This window comes from Solanum dulcamara, chromosome 7, assembly GCF_947179165.1.
Source record: "Solanum dulcamara chromosome 7, daSolDulc1.2, whole genome shotgun sequence".
In the NCBI taxonomy this organism is placed as follows: Eukaryota; Viridiplantae; Streptophyta; class Magnoliopsida; order Solanales; family Solanaceae; genus Solanum; species Solanum dulcamara.
Window position 1 is genome coordinate 12889311 of NC_077243.1, and position 21038 is coordinate 12910348.

Consider the following 21038-nt stretch of genomic DNA (forward strand, 5'->3'; position numbering starts at 1 on the left):
GAGCACTTTGTTTTTAACTTCAAATTAATCATTTATATTGCTTGTGCAATTTTCACTGATTCAAAGGACGGGACAAGGACCAACTATTACATCAAACTCTAAATATAAGAGGAAATATACCACAAAATGAATTGTTGTCTTCAATTGTAACAAGCAATTCCGGTGAAGTAATTGATGAATAAAATGTCTCATATTCGGTGAATTAATATATAAAATCTTGGGCTTTTTATAAGAATTGACAACTCTTCTCGCTTTGAGCGAGTGGTGTAAATTAGATTCAAAAGCCTAATTTAACAGTAATTGAAATGAGATTTTTGAAATGTAAGAAGTAGGCAGAAATTGGAAGCTACCAAGAAGATAATTAGTGGCCATGTGTGGCGTTAATAAAAATCATTGTACAAAACGGCTACGCAAGTAGGATAATAAGAGCAAATTAATGTTTTTAGCAGCACGTGGGCCATGCGTTACTATCGACATTGTGTAATTGTGCCACTTGCTGAAGACTTCCATACCAAAAAGAAAAAAAGGGAGAAAGGAGACTTTAATACAGAGTATTACTGATGTTTCACGTAATGGAGTAATTTCTCGGAACGGTCATCCACGTTTGGAAAATTGTCTAAAAATGTCGTTCTTCTTTTTTTTTTGAATTATAATATCACTAATTATTTATATTTTTTTCAAAATATACTTAAAATGATAAAGACATCTTTCTCTCTTCTAATGGGAAGACATGTCACACTATTTCTTTTTAAAATTATTTTAAATCATTCATATTTTATAACTAATAAAACATTGTTACTTTTCTATATTGTTAAAAAAAATTATTGTTATTAAATGTCATATCATATTTTTAAACCCGTTTACTTTTAATAAATTTACTTTTATTTATTTATTATATTAAAAATAAAATTGCATTTGTATTTATCTATTTTATCATATCAAGAGAATAATAAAAATGGCTTTTATTTTTGCTTTTAGTTATGAGATGACATGTCACATTATTCCTTTTTTTGAACAATTCTTTTAACTATTCTAAACCATCCATATTTTATAACGGATAAAAAATTATTATTTTTCCATATTGTTAAAAAGTAAAAAAAATCATTGTAATTAAATGTCATATGATATTCTTAACTCCGTTTTACTTTTTAATAAATTTACTTTTATTTATATATTATATTAAAAATAAAATTGCATTTGTATTTATCTATTATATCATTTAAAAGGAATTTTATTTTTACTTTTAGTTATCAAAAATGGGAAATAGATTACTAAAAATGGGAAATAATTTAGAATGAATAATTAATACTAAAAGTAAAAATAAAATTCCTTTTTATTGTTCTCTTGATATGATAATATAGATAAATACATATGCAACTTTATTTTTAATAAAATAAATAATTAAAAGTAAATGAAGTTTAAAATCTTATCTAAAACTAATAATTAAAAAAAGATCAAAGAAATCATTTATAAAAAATATTAAGTAATAATTTGCATTTAAAAAATGTAAGAAATTTTTTAAAAAAATAAATACATACAAAATTTGTTTAGATTTTAGGCCTCTAAATAAAATTTCGCTTTAGGCCTTCATTTACGTTGAGTCGACCTTGTGTGTAACGTAACCTTAAACATGCAAAGTAAAAAATCAGAATTAAAGAATTTTAAAAAAAATAAAATTGAACGAACTAAAAATGAAAATCGGACAAATAAATTGAAAGTGAGGGTTTACCCCTTTTGTTAGCAACCCCATTATATATGCATCTTCCTTCCACCAAGTCCCTAAGACCTCTCAAAAAGTGATGCTAAAATATAATAAACCAAGTATAGATATAGTTGGACGTTGGTGCTGGTGAAAGTATACCTCCAAAACGCACCCATCTAATTATAAAATTCTGTCTAACAATACAATCTACTTTTCTTATTCCTTATAATTTATTCACAACCACGTCTTTCTCTTGGAAATTTCTAATTTTTATTTTTATTTTTGAATTTTCGTTTTGGCTTTTGTACACAAATTAATAATATGAGGTCTAGGAAACAGGGACGTACTTAGGATTTCAAAAGGATGAATGCGCTATTACGAAAAAGTAAATTTAAGATATAAATTTAATCGAATCGATTTTTAGGTTCTTATGATTGAATTTGTTTAACTTTTAAAAAATATAGGTGCAAAATAAAATTTTATTTTTTAAAATATACTTTTGGTTTAATTATATAAAAATTTTATAAAGATAATTTTATTCTTTAGGAATTATTGATGTGACCGACTTGAAGATTTTGAAAAATTAACGAAAAAAGAAAAAAAATACTAATTAAATATCAAAAAGTGCTATCAACAACCGTTTAGAAAGGTGTTACCCAATTTTAGAAAGAAAAAAAATAAGATAGATATAAGATTTAAATTTATAACCTCACTTAAACTTAAAGAGGTGCATCCAATTAATCATCATCGCATTATATGATATTTCTTGGCTCATACACATCTATAATTAATTAAGTATTTTTTTTTAAATGATAGTAATATATGTATATATATGTTGAATTTTACTTTAGTTACTGCAGTAATTTTCAGTTTAATACGTTGCTTAAGTTTAGATAATTTGAATTTTAAATTTCTGTTAGATAGATTAGTTTGTTGAGAGATTTTAGTTAGTTTTGAATTTAAATTATGCAGATTTTTGTTATAAGTTGGATATTTAAAGCCCTCATATGCTTAATAAAAACATTGAAAGTAATTGAAAGCCATTTCAATCCAAATAGTCATTTTAACCCTTTTTTTGTTGCCTCATCTTTTTTAAAATACCAACAATGGTATCAAGAGCTTTATTAATATTACGGAATTTGTGAGTTCTTTCAAAAAACTACCATATCTTTTTTAACCCGTCAATGCTACCTTTTTAACCCGTTAGGGCAACCCATTTTAACCCGTCAGGGCCATCATTTTCAACTCGTATTTTTTTCAACGCACAAGCAATTTTTAAACTAAAATGGCAAGTACCAGTCTCTCCCTGGATGCCCCAAAATTTTCACTGGCGAAAACTATTAGATTTGGTCAGTAAAAATAAAATCTTATCTTGAAGCCTATGATCTATGAAAAGTTGTGATGGAAGATATACCCTTGCAACCTCTCCCTATAAATCCTACTCTTGCTCAGATTAAATCTCACTCAAATGAAAAAATCAAAAAATTCAAAGCCAAAACTGTAATTCAAAATTCAATTGCGGATTCGGTTTTTTCTAAAATAATTTCTTGTTAGACACTAAAAGAAGCTTCGGAAAAAACTAAAAAAAAAAAAAAAGAATACCAAAAAAGTGATCGAGTCAGACAAATGCAAATTTTGAATTTGAAAAGGAATTTTGAATCTCTGAGGATGCAAGAGGATGAAACTATTGTTAAGTATTCTGACAAGATTTCTTTGATTGTTAATAAAATTAGGTTGCTTGGCGAGGATTTCAAAAATGACAGAATTGTAGAAAAAATTCTTATGACAATTTTAGAGTGATTCGAGTCTAAAATTTCATTTCTGGAAGAGTCTAAAGATCTCTCTACCATCTCTGTTGAAGAACTAATAAGTTCTCTTCAAGAACAAGAGCAAACAAGAGCATTCAGACAAGACAATGTTATTGAGTGTGCTCTTTATGCACAAAACAGAAAAGAAAAAGGCAAGTATCCTTTTTGTAAATACTACAAAAGAAAAACACACTCGAAAAAATATTGTTGGTGGAGACCTGATGCAATATGTGGAAATTTGCAAACAAGAAGGTCATGTTACAAAAGTGTGCAAGCTTAAAAATAATCTTTAAGCACAAGCAGCAGAAACAGCAATCGAGGAGGAGCAACTTTTTTAAATTGCAGTAACTGAAGCAAAGGAGGACTGTTGAATTTTACTTTAGTTACTTCAGTAATTTTCAGTTTAATAAGTTGGTTAAGTTTAGATAATTTGAATTTTAAATTTATGTTAGATAGATTAGTTTGTTGAGATATTTTAGTTAGTTTTGAATTTAAATTATGCAAATTTTTGTTTTAAGTTGGCAATTTAAAGCCCTCTTATGCTTAATAAAAACATTGAAAGCAATTGAAAGTCATTTCAATCCAAAGAGAGTCATTTTAACTCTTTTTTTGTTGCCCCGTCTTTTTAAAAAACCAACAATATATAATTTAGAAAATGAAGCATGAATTTATATAAATCCAAGAATTAGAGAATGGAGCATGAGTTCACGTGAAGCTAGAAAATTCTTAAATGTGCCCCGTTTGGAAGTAAACTTGAAAGTGAATGACAATGAAATTAATGAACGTAGAGCATGATTTAAAAGGAAACGTGTTTGCTATAGCGCCTTATGTAAGGGGTGATATGCCTTACGTTCATGCATCAATAAAGACTTGTTGCTGATTGAGACTACATATGCAACCATTTTAACTGATCTAATTTTTGTCATGATCCATTCCACCGGGTCATGCGGCAACCTACTCTAACATCTAGATAGAGAACCCTTACAAATTATCATGCGGAAGTTTAGCAAAATACCATTATAAGTCCTAAAAGAGTCAGGAATATACCAAAAACTGAATTTTTAAAACTCCAAAGTTTATTACAAGAAACACTTAACACCCCCACGGATACTAGTATACATGTACAATAGCTTCTAAAGACACAGAGTATAAATAAAAGCAAGACACAGCTCCCACCATAAGGAATGAAGAGTAGAAGTTTTTGGACACTCATCTTTGTCTTCACCTATTAAACATCACTAATTCTGCAATCAGACTATGCCAAGTGGCATAGTAAGAGTAGTATCAGTATAAACAACACGTACTGGTAGGCATCATCAGTCAATCTGATACCCACCACATAATATAAAGGAATCGATAAGAAGAAAACATGCTCTTAAGAGATTCACCGCCAAACCTTATGCAAAACTCTTATCATTTTCATTAACCTCATTAGAGTCGTTCAAGTGTAACTTTCATCTTTTCTAATTGGTTCGCTGCCAATTCAAATACAAATCAAGGCCTAGCCCTTCTATCACGTAGAGAAAGTTTCAAACTACGAGCTAGTACTAACTCTGTCTAACCCGTCTATTATATTTAGTTTCACATCATTACATGGCCTTAGGATAATAAACATCTCACTTGGAAGAGGACAATATTAGGGGGACTAAAGCTCACCTCCTAACCGCTAATGTCCCTCCATGGCGGGACCTATCCCGCTCTGACGGCCTCACCACAGCGGGATTTCTCCCGCCAAGGTGGCCTGCCCGGAGACAGAATCTCTGAAAATCTTTCAATCCTCTTTTTGACCCATGTGCCTACAGGACATCAACAATAACTAACTTTAAGTCATTAATCTCCCTTAACAACACGCTAACTGCTTTCCACTAATCTACCCACAACCTCATACCTACTTTGCGGATGCATCTAGCACCCATAACATAATACAATCAGGCATATACATGAACACATTATCAATTTACCATTTCAGGAGAAATATACAGTTTCACAAGGTAAATCTTAATTGCAACGGTCAACATAATAACACTAAGACCTTCGGTCCTTTCATATCAGTTATTACACGGGATGAGCATGTTCAATTATAATCTGATCAGTTTCTCTATCATCACACATATGGTCAAGATCAATTCACAGATGATAGTCGTATATTGGTTCTCTCATGGAACACATATACCCAAATCATATATGTGTCGGAACATGACACCCGATCCTATATATGTTGGAACGTGACATCCGATAATATATACGTATCGGAATATGACACTTTATCATATATATATATATATATATATATATATATATATATGTCAGAACGTGACATCCGATCTAATATATGTGTCGATACGTGACACCCGATCCAATATCACAATCACAGTCCACAATGAATAGTTCACACACTTGCACAATCAAGTAAAAGGTTCATTGCATGTAATTGTTCACAATAGTCATTTCATTAGTTACATTCTATCTTTCCCTTCATTAACAATATTTCATCAAGCCTTCTTTATTTAAGATATCACTTTTGGTAGAGCAAGTTAAGGATTATGGATTTCACAGTCCTGGAATCGGAGACCCATTACAACAACATATCAACCATCCAACCTCAACATTTAAATACATAGAAGACGTTACAACCTTACTCAATCATTATTGAGAGTCTCTCTATAATATAGATCAACCATAACCTATAACCATAGATAATTAATAGGTTCATTCAAGAGATTTATCAATACTAGATCAATTACCTCTTTCCCTTACTTCATTATTCACATTACTCAGATAATTCACATAGAACCATCAATCATATCAACAAGCAGTATTACAGTTATCAACCAAGAACTAGACTATTATTACTAGTCACAAGATAATCATACCCACATGGTACATTCCTATCCTAAACAACAATAACAATACATTCAGCCATCTAAACTCCATGCCCGAAGTCCTAGGCATGAAATCTCCTATCAATTATAATATAGAATGCGTGGGAACATATTTACAATAAATCAATTAGAGAAACCTAGCCTACCTGGGCGCCAAGCAACTGTAGAGAGGCATTGTGGCTTCAATCCTAGCTTCCAGACAACAAGAAGGTAAAAGTGGGCTTGAATTCCGTCGATTGGAACCTTTTCTGTGCTGAAATCTCTTTCTCCCTCCTTTCCCAAGCCTAAAGCAGCCTTCAGAGGGTTTCTGGGGTAACCCTCGCCTCTTTTTGGCACTTAGGTACAATAGGAGAAAATAAGAATTCGCGACATTAAGTTCTGCCCTGACCATCCCGTTGGAGCGGCGCCGCCGTAGCGGGATTATGTCTGCTCTAGCAAAATGGTGCGGATTCAGATGGCAAAATTTTACGATTTCTCATCTCCCTTAGTAACTATAGTTCAGATCGTTACATTTTTCCATCTTCATTGTCTACACCTAATGAAGCTGTCTCGAAAACTCTCATGTTTTCTTTTTTTATTTTCATCTGATTTTAGTTATACTCGTTAATATAAGAGGAAATAGAAGAGGGAATAATTACAAGATGAAAAATTGAAATCTTATTAACAACAAAGAAAATTTAGATAATCACCCAACTGATCAGCTAATAAGATTCCCCTCCGACTGAACATTCACTTTCGAAGCTAGCTAAATTTTTTCTTTTTCCGAATTTTAAATCCATTTCATGTGATACTTTTCAAACTCCATATATTGCATTGAAATTCTTCCCTAAGAGAATTCCACTCTCATATATCTTATATGTAATCAATCTTTGGAATATTCGTACAAAGAAAATCTTTTCAAGAATTAGTCCCTTTTACATGTGATTTACATTTCAAAACAGCGATATATATATATATATCGGCAGATATATAGTATTCACGTGTTACTTTTAACGTCCTCAAGTTCAAAATTTAAACTCCAAGATATTCTATAGAAAATATTTCTTCTCCCTCAATTTATTTCTCAAAATTTAAATTATGTGAAGTTTGATAAATATTTTAATTTTTTTTTTTTAATCATAATAAGGGATGTAGAGACACTCTTAAGTCCAAATTAACCCATTTGACATTTCTGAAAAATTCAATTGAAATATTGTTGAAAGAAATCGATAATTAGTAGCAATCTAGTGAAGTTGGATCGACATTTTAAAATTTAAAGTAAAATGAATTAATTATTAGCAGGAAGCCGCCAAGAACATGACCACTTGTAGCCATGGTTATCATTATAAATGCAAGTGGGGAAAATTGTTTAAAAAATTGGACCCTACATGCCATGTGTTACTGTCACATTTTTGTAATTTTTCGTGGGCTAAAGAAAAATTTAACGTATATACATTTAGAAGGAATCAGGAATCTACATCACTACTTTATGAATGTGATAATGCACGTAAAAGAAATGTATAGTGGATTAGTTTAAACCTAAAAAATTTGGTTTCAATTACTTTTGTTTGGTCTTAATAAAGAAACATTAAAAGATAATATTGTTTACCAGTGCAAACTTAATTAACTGATAATTGTTGATATCGACCAAAGATTAAAAATTAATTAATAAGTCATCTACATACCACAATAAAGCGTCGATTCATTTATATTAAAGGACGAGTTCTTTGCGATAGCTATTGTGGAAATTAATATGAAGTCACTTACAAACTTCTATTAAACGTTTTTAAAAAATGCATATGTATAACATATATCAACATCATTTTACGATCTAATTAGAGAAAGTTTTTTTCGTAAGACAATTTTAAAATTTTAGAAATATATATAATATTTACAATGATATTTTTTTTTTATCACGAGTTTTCAAATATCTTCTCAAATATTACTACGAAGTTCTATTTGCTAGTGTTAAGATTTGAAATTGCTGAATATTTACGTAGTAATTTTCTATTTTTATCATTTGACAAACATTATATGAAATATATTATACTATCACTCAAGATTTTCAATTAAATTATACCAGAACCTAAAAAAAAATAATCAAAAAGGTTTATAAAGAGTCCCCTCTTTTGTCAATTTTTGGATAAGTATTATATACTATAAAAAAATAAAAAATGAGTACGTCAAGCGTGACAACTAATAATAAAGACAAGACTCTCCTAACGCACACTTGCATCTTCATTCATATTATAGTATATGTAGGTTCCTTCTGCGCAGAATTACGTATATAAAGATAATATAATATGTGTTGTAGCTGATTATATATTTTTAATCTAATCAAATCAAGCTAAAATCCTTATTACCAAATCAAAATAAAGGTTTCTTGTCTTTTCAGGCACACTGCTGGTTGGATTAGTATGATCCACGAGCCTGTTTGATAGCTCATCTTCCTCGCCTACCCCTTCTTAAAAAAAAAAAAAGGTTTTTTTATTGATTAATTTTATGTGATATTTAATTTAATTTTTAAAAAATTAATAAAAAAGATTTTTAAAATTTATAATGTAAAATATTATTTGTGCATGTGTAGTTATAACTTATAAATTGTTTTATTAAACATAATAATTAAAAATAAATGATTTCTAATTATTAAAAAATATTCTTTGGTTATCATGTTGTATTTTTTAAAAATCAATTTGATTAACTTTTAAAGCTAAATTAGATTAAATTAATTTGATATTTTAAAATAAAAATTTAAATATTTAAAATTATATGAAAAATACTATAAATTACAAATATTTTTTCATACTAATATAATAAAAAATATATTTTAAAATATTAGTAAAAGTTTATTATTATATTTGACTAAAAAAACGATGACAACTAAAACGTAAGGGTGGAAACAAACTAAAAGGAAAAGTGTAGTATTTTAGTATAATTTTTTTTTTTTAGCTGAGCAATGAGATAATGATCATGGCATTAATTTAGTATAGTACGACATTAGAGGCCAATTAAATCAAGCAATTTGTTTTGTTCTTTGGAATTTGGTAATTTTGGTAACACCATTAATTTAATCACTTTGAACACTGAAATGAAGATGATTATATGTTTGAATTTGTAGTAGGTAACAAAAGTTTGCCAGATTCGTAGTAGTTGCTGGAAAAGAGATTGAAGATCCCAAAATTCCACAGATGATTTTTGCTGTGGAAATGGAGCACTTTTTCTAGTACAGAGAAATGATTTTGATTTCTCAGATTCAGAGTGGAAGAATATACAAAAAAGTGAACCCAAAAAAAAGAAAAAAAGAATCCCGTTCTATTTACAACAACTCGGATTCCATTTTCCCAGTTTTTAGCTTGCTTTTTCCCTTTTACGTGGATTTCAAATCGATACTCTGTATAAAGGGATGTTGCAAAAGTTGCTGTGCGCTCCATCTCTTACTGGACTCTTTCTGTAAGCAACACTCGATGAAATCTTTGAATTTTCCCGACGTATTTTCCGGCAAACTGGGTGGTTCACCGAAGCATATGGCGCACATCAGTGTAGCCCAATCCGGTCGCTGACCCGGCGGCAAGAACGGGAAGTGGCCCATGTACAGTTCCATTAAAGTGAGGCCTAAGCTCCAAACATCAGCTGCGTAACCGTTGTAGTTTACTCCATACGTATCTGGATCAAACCTTTCTGGGCTCATATAAGCACAAGTTCCGACGTATGAATTGCAAGGATCCAAAGTCCTGCCCATGATTTTGCTCACTCCGAAATCAGCGATTTTCACTTCCATCTCATGATTTACTAAAAGGTTTGAAGGTTTTAGATCTCTGTGAATGATTTTGTGATTATGCAAGTAGTCCAATCCACCGAGCACTTGCTTAGAGATTTTTGCTAAGCATAATTCCGAGAAAGTTATTTGTGATTTAAGAAGATTTTCTAGTGTGCCGGCGTCCATATACTCCATGAGAATACCGATGTCTCCGCCGGGCATATCGATGACTCCGTGACACTTGATGACGTAAGGAGAATCCGTCCGGCGAAGGATTGAGATTTCCCGGAGGATCTGACGGCGAATCTCGGGGTCACTATCACCGTGAACCACTTTGAGAGCGTAGATTGCGGAAGTCCGCTTGTGACGGACTTTATACACAGTTCCACCGTTTCCATGACCGAGAACCTTAAGCTTTTCGAGTTCTGAAATGGAGATAGTAGTAGTAGAAGCAGCAGCAGCGGTGGTGGTGGTAGAGTTGACGGTGGATATGGAAGAAGGAGGGAGTGGTAAGGGGAAACGAGGGCGGCGTTCGGAGGGTTCTGGCAAGGGAAGTCGGAGATTAAGCTGGCGGCGATCACGAACTAAAGCCATGTGATGGGTGAATCGGGTCGGATCCGTTTGAATTAGTTGGAATGGGAAATGGATTGTGCTTCTCGTGTGTTATATAAGTGAGGAGGAGAAAGCACGTGGGAATAGGTGGGGACAGACTACTCCTCTTAGCCACCCCACCATGTTAGGAAGGAGAGAGGATATGGGGGTGGAAGGTGTGCGGATAAATGTCACATTTTCATAAATCTTTTTGTTTTTGGCTTTTTTCACAATTTTCTTCATTTTTTTAATTAGAAAAAGTGGTGAAGTGAGCTGGAAAATTAATCTACATGTGATCTAATTAAATACAACTTAGGACGAAACAATCTAAAATGACCAGCCACCAAACAAGAGAAGATTAATTTGTTTGGTGAACGAAGAAGTTTTAACTGCCCATCGAAATGCTTAATTCCTTGGTGCGATTTCTTCGCCACTAATTCAATCTATTTTATCCAACAATAGCATTTCTTGATTCCATGGGTGATGGTCCGCGGTTGTTCTTAGTTGGTGGAGTTATTTATCTGGTTAATTTCGTTAACGAACGAGACTTCAACCTACTAATTAGATATGCAGAGATATTTTTTCTCGGCCAGCTTCTTAGAGGGACTATGACCTTTTAGGCCGTGAAAGTTTGAAGCAATAACAAGTCTAATGCTCTTAGATGTTCTAGGCCACAAGTGCACTACATTAGTGTATTTAACAAGACCATTTTATTTTTCAATTCCAAACAAACGAAGAATATAAATGGTAGAAATTTCTCATTTCATTACCTTAATATCAATAAGAATATTTTTATATGGATAACTTTTATCATTACTTTATCTACGATCGCCAATCATCATTACTAACCACTTTTACCAATAGAACCATCATCATTACTATTGTCAATCATTGATCAATATCACTAGTAACCGCCACTGCTGTCAATTATTATCGTCAATTGTCACTACCACACTAAGCATCTCCATCACTATAATTATATGCACTGTCATCACTGTCACTGTGAATCATTATTGTGACCAATTTCTACTATCAGCCACATCCACCATCACAATTTGTATTGACGCCAATTATCATCAACCATGCACATCAGTTCTTCAATCATCACCACCAATACAGTCAACGATTAAAATCAACTAGTTCAACCATCATAATCACCGCCACTACCAACCGCCACCATTGCACCAGGATCATTACAACATCAACCACCCTCACCGTCACAACTATCGTCATTACAAACTATTTCCACCGCCACTAACAAACATAAATGTTTCATATTTTTTCACCAAATAATAATTTATTTTATTAAATTTATATTTTTTCTAATATTAAATAATTTTTTAATTAAAATTATACATTTACTAGGTTTGAAAATAAATAAATTATGCTTATTTAAATATCAAGAAAAATATTATCAATAATTCAATGTTAAGATATATATAAAAATCGTAATCATACAAATTGAAATGACTTAATTTTAATAGAAACAAATGGAGCTCTAGATGTATTTAACACGAATTGATCTTTTTGGAAATGATTTGTTATTTTTGGTCCTTAAAATACTATTGTGTTTATAAGAAACTAACTCTTTCTGTAGTTTTGATGCAGCATACAATTCATCAATCTCGAAAAGAATAGTAAGTAGCAGAGTTTAGAGTATACACACGTTAAAATAATACTCCTATTATTAAGTATTGATTTGGACACATTGTTGAACTTTTTATTTACTCTTTTTCAACAACGAATAAACATTTTTCTTAATATTTCCATTTATTCTTAATGATACTTTCTTATAAGAATTACATAAAATTTTCAAAATCATAAAATTCAAAGAATATTTTGTATATAAAATTAAAACATTTAAAATGAAACTAGGTTAATATCAGAATGAGGAAATTAAACAAAAACACAAATGCAAATCACAGTTTTATAACAAATAATGATTTCTCTATTCATCTCAATTTATGTGGTGTTTGAACAAAGCAACAGTTTAAGAAAAACAAAAAATATTTTAGAAATCTTACAAATATAAATTATTGCATAAAAAATAAAATAATAAATTAAAAATTAATTATTTTTGTTGGTAATTAAGAAAAAATTAATCTATCGATCGCACTTTATTCGATGCAGTTACTATTTGAGCAGTTAAACTAGCTTTTTTTTATTATTTATTTTGTAAATTTTACCTAAATTCCATAGTGATTCTTCCTAATTACACTTTATTCCTACTCTTTTGAAAATTACCCAAAATTCTTTTTTTTGATGTAATCCGTATACATTACGTACATCCTGATACGCGATGTGTTAGAAATAGGAAAGAGTAGGAGTTTTAGTAATTTTTTCAATTGGTAGAAAATTTTAGAGAATATTGTAAAAATAAATTATATATTTAACTAATTTTTTTTTTATTTTTCTATATGTCTTTTAAATATGTTAAATTGTTAGTTATGGTAATTCATACTAAATTTACACGTGGAACCAAAAGGCATTAATGGGTTTGGGTGGCTTAGGAAATAGAAATTAAAGGATAAGAGCTAAGAGAGAAGGTGTACCGGTAAACCTCGTTGAGATAAATCTTTACCTAAGGTTTTGTCTCCTCCTTTTATTTTTCTATTAGAAAATGGTGGATGTATTTATCACATGTGATTTAAATTAGGAGTAATATAATACTAGTAGTAAGAAACAATCCAAAAATAGCCTCCAAATTAGTTCCAAATAAGTGACTTTTTTCTATGCTTTTTGTAATCAAGGAATTTTATTTTGTGTTCATCATTATGTAGCCTAATACAACATAATTAGAGTGGTACTATTGACTTTAGCTCTTTGACCTAACAATTGCATAATGTAATAATTGTTTCACGTTAATTTATTTACTAGTATCAACCAAGAAAACAACAAATTCAAGAATTTGTAAGTTTACTACTACGATATAAGCTTTCTATAAAATAATTGTCTTGTGTCTAATTAAAATTTAAAATGTTCTCATACAGTATTATTTTGAAGAAAAAGTTTGTTTTCTTTTATGTCCACGATCATCATGTCTTACTGTTATTTTTAGTAGGAGCAACTTTTTGTAATACACAAGAAAAATTGACTGACAGTACTTTATCTAAAAATAATATAGTAATTTTTTTGTGATATTTAATTAAAATTTAATAACTTTTTATCATGAAGAATAATTTAATGGCATAGATACAATTAACATAAAAAATAAGTGATCATCCTAAAATCCGAAAATCAGGTCCCTCCCCCACAACAACCAAGAATTAATGCACTAAACAGGCCGCTAAAGGTTGCTGTCTTTATTTATTTAGAAGATAGAAATTACTTTCGCCGTCCCAACTTATGAGATATTGTTTGATTAAATATTGAAAAATAATATATTTTTATAAATTTTTAATTAAATAAGTGGGATTCAAAATAAATAAAATATAGATAGTATTATTAAATATTTGTCAAAAAAATTGATATTTATTTTTTAAGATTAACTTAAAAAAAATATGTTATATAAATTGATTGAGACGCACTATTTTATATATTGATTTGTTGACAATTTTAACTTGGATCAATTTGTTTATGTTACGTCTTTCCCTTTTCATATTTTTGTTTTAATCTTTTGTAGTTGTTTAGGAAATTTAAAATTCGAAAAGGCAACAGCCAAAGGCGGCTATCTCCTACTTAAGTGATCCTAACATCGAACGTAGTTCACTGAATACAATCAATCGTTGTTCCTTCCAATCAATTAAAACTTTTTTACTATTCCCCACTTTCATTTTATGTGCTATTTTTTTTATTTTAGTTCGTTCCAAAAATAAATGTTACTTTATTATAAGTATAAATAATTTAATTTAATTTTTTTTATTATTTTTAATAAAATATTTTTATAATCACATAAATATTTAAAAATTGTTTAAATTACAAATTTTAATATTTTTTTATTAAACATTATACAAATTAAACGATGCCGCATAAAATTAAAATGAGAAAATAGTAATAATTGGGTAGTGCCTTGTCAACATCTTATTTTGGGTGCTACCTAGATAGGTGCCACGAGAAAAATACTAATTGCAAATGGTTTTGGGATGGCAATTAGGACAACAGGAAAAATCTTGATCCATTGTGTCTTGTTTAGTATTTTTTTCAAAAACTTATTTTATCTCATCCTGCCCGGCCTTATTTAGAGGCCGTTTGAATTGACTTATAAGCTGTTTTTAATTTTCTTTGAGTGTTTGGCTGATCAACTTAAAGTTATTTTGTGCTTAAAATAAGCCCAATAAATAGTTGAATTTATTTGGATGAACTTATTTTAAGCAGTTTATAAATTGAAAACAGCTTATAAGTCAAAAAAACAAAAGTTGGCCTACACCTATTTTTTTTTTTAACTTATAAGCAGTTTTCAACTTATAAGCTGCTTAAAAATAAGTCAATTCAAACATGCTATTAGTCATTTCCTAATTTTTGTTTCTTTGTTTGTCTATTTTGTAATATTCACCAATACAATATTTATGTCATATCAATTCAGACTCAACAATTAAAAGAAGGAAAAATTACTCTTTTACACATATTAAGATGCTATATTTACTTTTATTCCCTACTACACCCAAAAATTTCCAAAATCCCTCTTTTTCCTTTCTCTCTCTCTCCCTCGCTGATACATCTGCCTCCTCCTTCATCCTCGCCCTAATTTGCTCTAGTTAATTTGATCCTCTTCAACCGTTAATCAATTTCAAGGTTTCAACTAAGGTATATTTTAATCTTTCCTTATATGGAATTTCACTTCATCCTCATTCAATCTGATTTCTCCTAAAATTTGTATCTTTTGATTTCTTCTGTAAATCTTTGAAAAATCTTCTAAATTTTTTATCATTTGCTTTCTTCTGTAAATCTTTCTATTTTTATATCTCATACCTTCAATGATACATATGAAATCCGTTCATGGTCTCAAACAGTCCAATAAAAATCAAGAAATTTTTGTTTCACCTGGTTCTGATTCGTCTTGGGAAGGTTACGACGAGGTTAGATCCAAACATCGTAACGATCCAGCAGTGACGAATAAGCTATGTGAGTAATTGAAGTCAAAAGCTACAGTTAAACATGCACCCAACGAAATAGACAACAAGATTGAAGGGGTTACAACACACCCTAATCTCCCAAAGGTATGGGTAGGGGTGGGCATAAAATACCGAAAACCGAATTACCGAACCGAACCGGTTATTTCGGTATTTCGGTATTCGGTATTCGGTATTCGGTACTTCGGTTCGGTATTCGGTACCAAAATATTAAATTTCGGTATTTCGGTTTCGGTTTCGGTATTTTATAATTTTCCCATTCGGTATTCGGTATTTTCCGAATACCAAATTTATTTCTATTGGGCTATTGGCATTTGGCAATTGGGCCTCCTATAATTATTTTTGTTGGGCCATTTCTATAATTTATCTATATCCATTTCATTTCAGTATCAAATATTTACCTCTAATTCTTTATACTGCCCATTGCCCAACCCTAATCTTCACTCTTCACTGAATATTCACTCTTCACTTCTCACTTGAGTCACTCTTAACCGCCTCTGCGCCTCAGACCTCAGTCTTCACTCTTCAGTCTTCATGAATCACGCCGCCTTCAGCCCTTCAGCTTCACGCCGCCTTCGCCCTTCAGCCCTTCAGCTTCACGCCACCATCAGCTTCCCGTTCTCCATCAAATATCAAATCTTTTGGAAAGATTTGTACGGGATTAGTGAAACATAAGTTCCAGGTAAGAGATTCATGTTGATTGATGTCTTTGAGTAGTTTATCAACAGCAAGCTTTCTGGGAAGAGTAGAAACAACATTTTGGAGTTAACTTGTGAATTGCAACATTCACCTCCATCGCTATTCCAAGATTTTGAATATACTGCTTCTTGTTTTTAAGTTGAAAAGGGAAAGTATATAATACAAGGAAAAAGTGTACAACTGAGCTATGAGGACTAGTTGTTATTGATTTTGATGTTCTGTTTATATACTTTCTCTTTTGATTTTGATGTTCTGTTCAAAAAACCCAAATATTCTATATCTAAAATTACAGCTTATGTTTTTTGATGTTGTTGTTGTGTGTTGTAGGTGTAGTGTAGCTGCTGCAGGTGTAGTGTAATCTGTGTAGGTGCTGCATGTGGTGTTGTTGACTGTTGTTGTTGTGTGTTGCTGAAAAATAGGTGGGTGTTGTTAGTTGCTATTGTTTGTTGCTGTTGTTTGTTGCTGTTTTGATGTGCTGCAGGTGTAGTATAGGCTGTGTAGGTGCTGTAATTTATATTTTTTGATGTTGTTGTTGTGTGTTGCAGCCTTGCAGGTGTAGTGTGCAGGTGACTGTTGTTGTTGTGTGTTGCTGAAAAACAGGTGAGTGTTGTTAGTTGCTATTGTTAGTTGCTATTTTTGTGTGTTGCAGGTGTAGTGTAGGTTGTGTAGGTGCTGCAGCTTATATTTTTTGATGTTGTTGTTGTGTGTTGCAGCCTTGCAGGTGTAGTTTGCAGGAGACTATTGTTGTGTGTTGCTGAAAGCCTGAAAAATAGGTGGGTGTTATTAGTTGCTATTATTTGTTGTTGTTGTTGTGTTGGTGAAAAACAAGTGGGTGTTGTTTGTTGCTAGAAAGAACTTTGTCTTTGCTATTCCAAATGAAAGGGAAGATGCTGAAAAAGAAGGCTTGAATTACTATATTGTAAATCAGTTTTTGTTTTCATGTTCTTGTTCTGTCAATGATGATGAAATTTGAGGAGCTTGTCATAACAGTTGGCAGTTTTAAGTTCATAATGCCTTTTCAATTTTCCCTGTTCTCTTTATGTGATGTTTATATTAAAAGCAAGTCATATTTTTGGTAATTACCATATGCAGAAATCGTCTATCAGTGATTTTGGCCTTGTAGAGATTTCAATGTCTTTTAGATGCATAATGTTAGTAATGTAACTAGAACGTTTACAGATGCACTAAATCCCAAAATGAAAAGACAACCATCTTTGAACTGCAGGGACAAATGCAAGATTTTATCTTATTCTACGCATCTTAGTGTATTTCTTCACTATTTCTTTCCAGCAGCTATCAAGTGATAGATATACTTGTGCTGAAGCATAAATTGAGCATGCATCATTCAGTGTGATAGTGGTTGATTTCCTTTGTCGCTTTGATTATAGTTGATCCACAGTTGATCCTTGTTAAAATTGCTGCATTCAGTCATATTCATATTGGTATCGTCTATCAATAATTTTGGCATGTAGAGATTTCAATGTCTAATACAATAGAGTGGACTTTGACTTTAATATGGTATTATCGAATACCGTACCGAACCGAATTTTAATTTACCGATTACCGAATTACCGAACTGAAGTTTAAAAGTTTGGTATTTGGTATATACTTTGAATTACCGATTACCGAATTATCGAATCCAAATTTAAAAAATACCGAACCGAATACCGAACGCCCAGCCCTAGGTATGGGTTCAATTAAGTTTTTTTTTTTAGAATGAAAATTTTGTGAAGGTTTTAATGATTCTGATACATATCATTTATGTATCATATACATAATGTCTTTTTCAAATGCAATTTTTTGGAGATTTACTATTTCTAATACATCATGTTTAAGTGTCAGTTTCTGTTATTTCAAGTTTTAATGATTCTGATACATATCATTTATGTATCAGATACATAATGTCTTTTTCAAATGCAATTTTTTGGAGATTTACTATTTCTGATACATCATGTTTAAGTGTCAGTTTCTGTTGTTTCAAGTTTTAATGATTCTGATACATCTACATTTATGTATCAGATACATAATGTCTTTTTCAAATGCAATTTTTTGGAGATTTACTATTTCTGATACATTATGTTTAAGTGTCAGTTTCTGTTATTTCAAGTTTTAATGATTCTGATACATATCATTTATGTATAAGATACATAATGTCTTTTTCAAATGTAATTTTTTGGAGATTTACTATTTCTGATACATCATGTTTAAGTGTCAGTTTCTGTTATTTCAAGTTTTAATGATTCTGATACATCTACATTTATGTATCAGATACATAATGTCTTTTTCAAATACAATTTTTTTGGAGATTTACTATTTTTGATACATCATGTTTAAGTGTCATTTTCTGTTGTTTCAAGTTTTAATGATTCTGATACATCTACATTTATGTATCAGAATATAATATATAACTGCTTCTGATACATCTTCTGTATGTATCAGAATCTCATCTCATGCATCAGATATTTTAATGCATATGATACATCGTATTTATGTATAAAGTTCAAGTTGTATTTAACCATTTTCATGTCAATGCAGGGAATGAAATACGTCATCAAGAAGATCCCGTCCCACCCATTGAGATTCGGAACTATAAGAGCTAATCATACCTTATCTCAATCTTCTATCCATAAATAGCTGATGTGCATTAACTATTCTATAGCTAAAGTTATGTATCAGATACATAACTTATGTATCAGCAAAAGTGAAAAAATAATTGAAATCAACTTCGATTTGAATTGATGCTCTGTTTTTTCCATTCGAGACGATGCTCTGTTTTTTGGCTTGAATCTTCATGAACATCACAGTTGCTTTTTTAAACAAATTAATCTCATTAATTAGATCAGTGATTCAATTAAATAACTAATCAAAACTTACATTAAAATACTAACCATAAATAGCTGATATGCATTAAGTATTCTACATCTAAAGTTGATGTATCAGATACATAACTTATGTATCACCAAAACTGGAAAAAAAATTGAAATCGAATTTGATTTGAATTTATGCACTGTTTTTTTGCTTGAATCTTCACGTACACAACCGTTATTTTTTTAACCAAATTAATCCCATTAATTAGATTAGTAATTGATTTAAAGAACCAATCATACCTTATATTAAGATACTATCCATAAATAGATGATCTTCATTAAGTACTCTATAGATAATTGATGTATCAGATACATCACTAATGTATCAGAAAAGTTGAAACAAAGGGGATATCGGGTAATTTTGGTACAATGAGGGATGTATAGTAATTAGTCTTTTCCATTATGGGATTTAGGTAAAGTTTACTTAAAAGAATGGTGAAAAATTTAGTCGCGAAAGTTAATAGTTATGTGATATGAAAGAAATTTTTTATTTATTAGATGCATAAATTAATTCCAGAAACTACTTGTAAAATCCATGATAACTCCACAAAATATAAATTTATATATAGTTCATCTATGATTGATATGAGGTATTGATAAAGTCTCGTGAAAAAAGTAAATATATTACGGAATTTTTTTTAAAAAAAAAAATCTGATAGAAAACTATAAAAATAGGGGTAGAATATTGGAAAGAATCCCTATTTAACTGCTTTTAATATTGGCAGACTCATTTTTTAAGCCTATTTGAATAAAAAAATTTAAAGAAATTATTACACCATATATGTATTTAAGAACATATATTACTTCTCATGAAACAACTAATTAGGAATTACTAATACAACAACTAAATTACTACTGATAACAGATTTGTATTAATTTAATTAATTTAATTTTAATTTGCTATATAAATTACTATTTAATGCAAGTATGAGAGAATAAAATGTATCCCTTAAATAAAAGTTACCAAGGTAATTAAATAATTTAATTTTGGTCCTCTCATTTTACACGTCTGTCAATATGGTAGGCAATCTCCCAATATGGTAGGCAATTATATCAAACTGATCATTCTAAATTCTAATAATGGAAAATCAAAAAACTCTCCATATTCCTAGACAACCTTCTTTTCAAAAAAGAAAAATCCTTTCTTCATTTTGCTCTCTCTCTTCTTCTTCAACGAGAATTCGCAATTATTGCTTTTAGATTTCTCAATCATGAATAAAAACTTCAAAACTAATGTCACTCTCCCGTAAGAGCCCCAGATTTCAACACAATCATGAAGTTAATGATATACCAAATTTTAACATTATCACACATACACCAAAAAAGGAGGTAAAAAATAGTTCGGAAAATGACAATACCGCTATTGATATCAGTTATACAAAACAAACACCAAAAAAAAGAAAGTGTAACATTGTCGAATCTTCTCCGTCTTCAGATTCAGAATTCGATTTTATTATGATTTACAATATAAAAGGGGCAAGAAAGAATGCAAGGGAGATGCTTCAACATTGAGAATGCCCAAGAACGATTTGAAGCATTCTAAGAACAGAAAAGGAAAAAATATTGTGAAGGTATGAAAGGTACGAAATGATGGTGTAAGCAGTAAAAGCGAGGTGACCGGCACTGTTGTAAGCAAACTTGGTGGACCAAGTATTAAAAAAGAAAGTTGTTTCGAATACGCAGA

General features: G+C 30.5%; 1 protein-coding gene and 1 long non-coding RNA gene across 2 annotated transcripts; one reads left to right on the forward strand and one right to left on the reverse strand.

Annotated features, from left to right (window-relative positions):
• Positions 1-9493: 9493 nt before the first annotated feature.
• Positions 9494-10784, reverse strand: LOC129896116 (mitogen-activated protein kinase kinase 9). The gene has a single exon (XM_055971941.1). The coding sequence runs from the start codon at positions 10720-10722 to the stop codon at positions 9739-9741; it is 984 nt and encodes a 327-aa protein (XP_055827916.1). The 5' UTR covers positions 10723-10784; the 3' UTR covers positions 9494-9738.
• A 5275-nt stretch (positions 10785-16059) lies between these two features.
• Positions 16060-17583, forward strand: LOC129896447 (uncharacterized). Its single transcript, XR_008767974.1, has 3 exons — positions 16060-16906; positions 17033-17087; positions 17201-17583. It is a non-coding gene; the product is annotated as an uncharacterized LOC129896447 (long non-coding RNA).
• The last annotated feature ends 3455 nt before the right edge of the window (positions 17584-21038 follow it).

What these genes read in the sequence shown, in the direction of transcription:
- LOC129896116 (XM_055971941.1), bottom strand. Translation starts at nt 10,722, where the DNA reads ATGGCTTTAGTTCGTGATCGCCGCCAGCTTAATCTCCGACTTCCCTTG.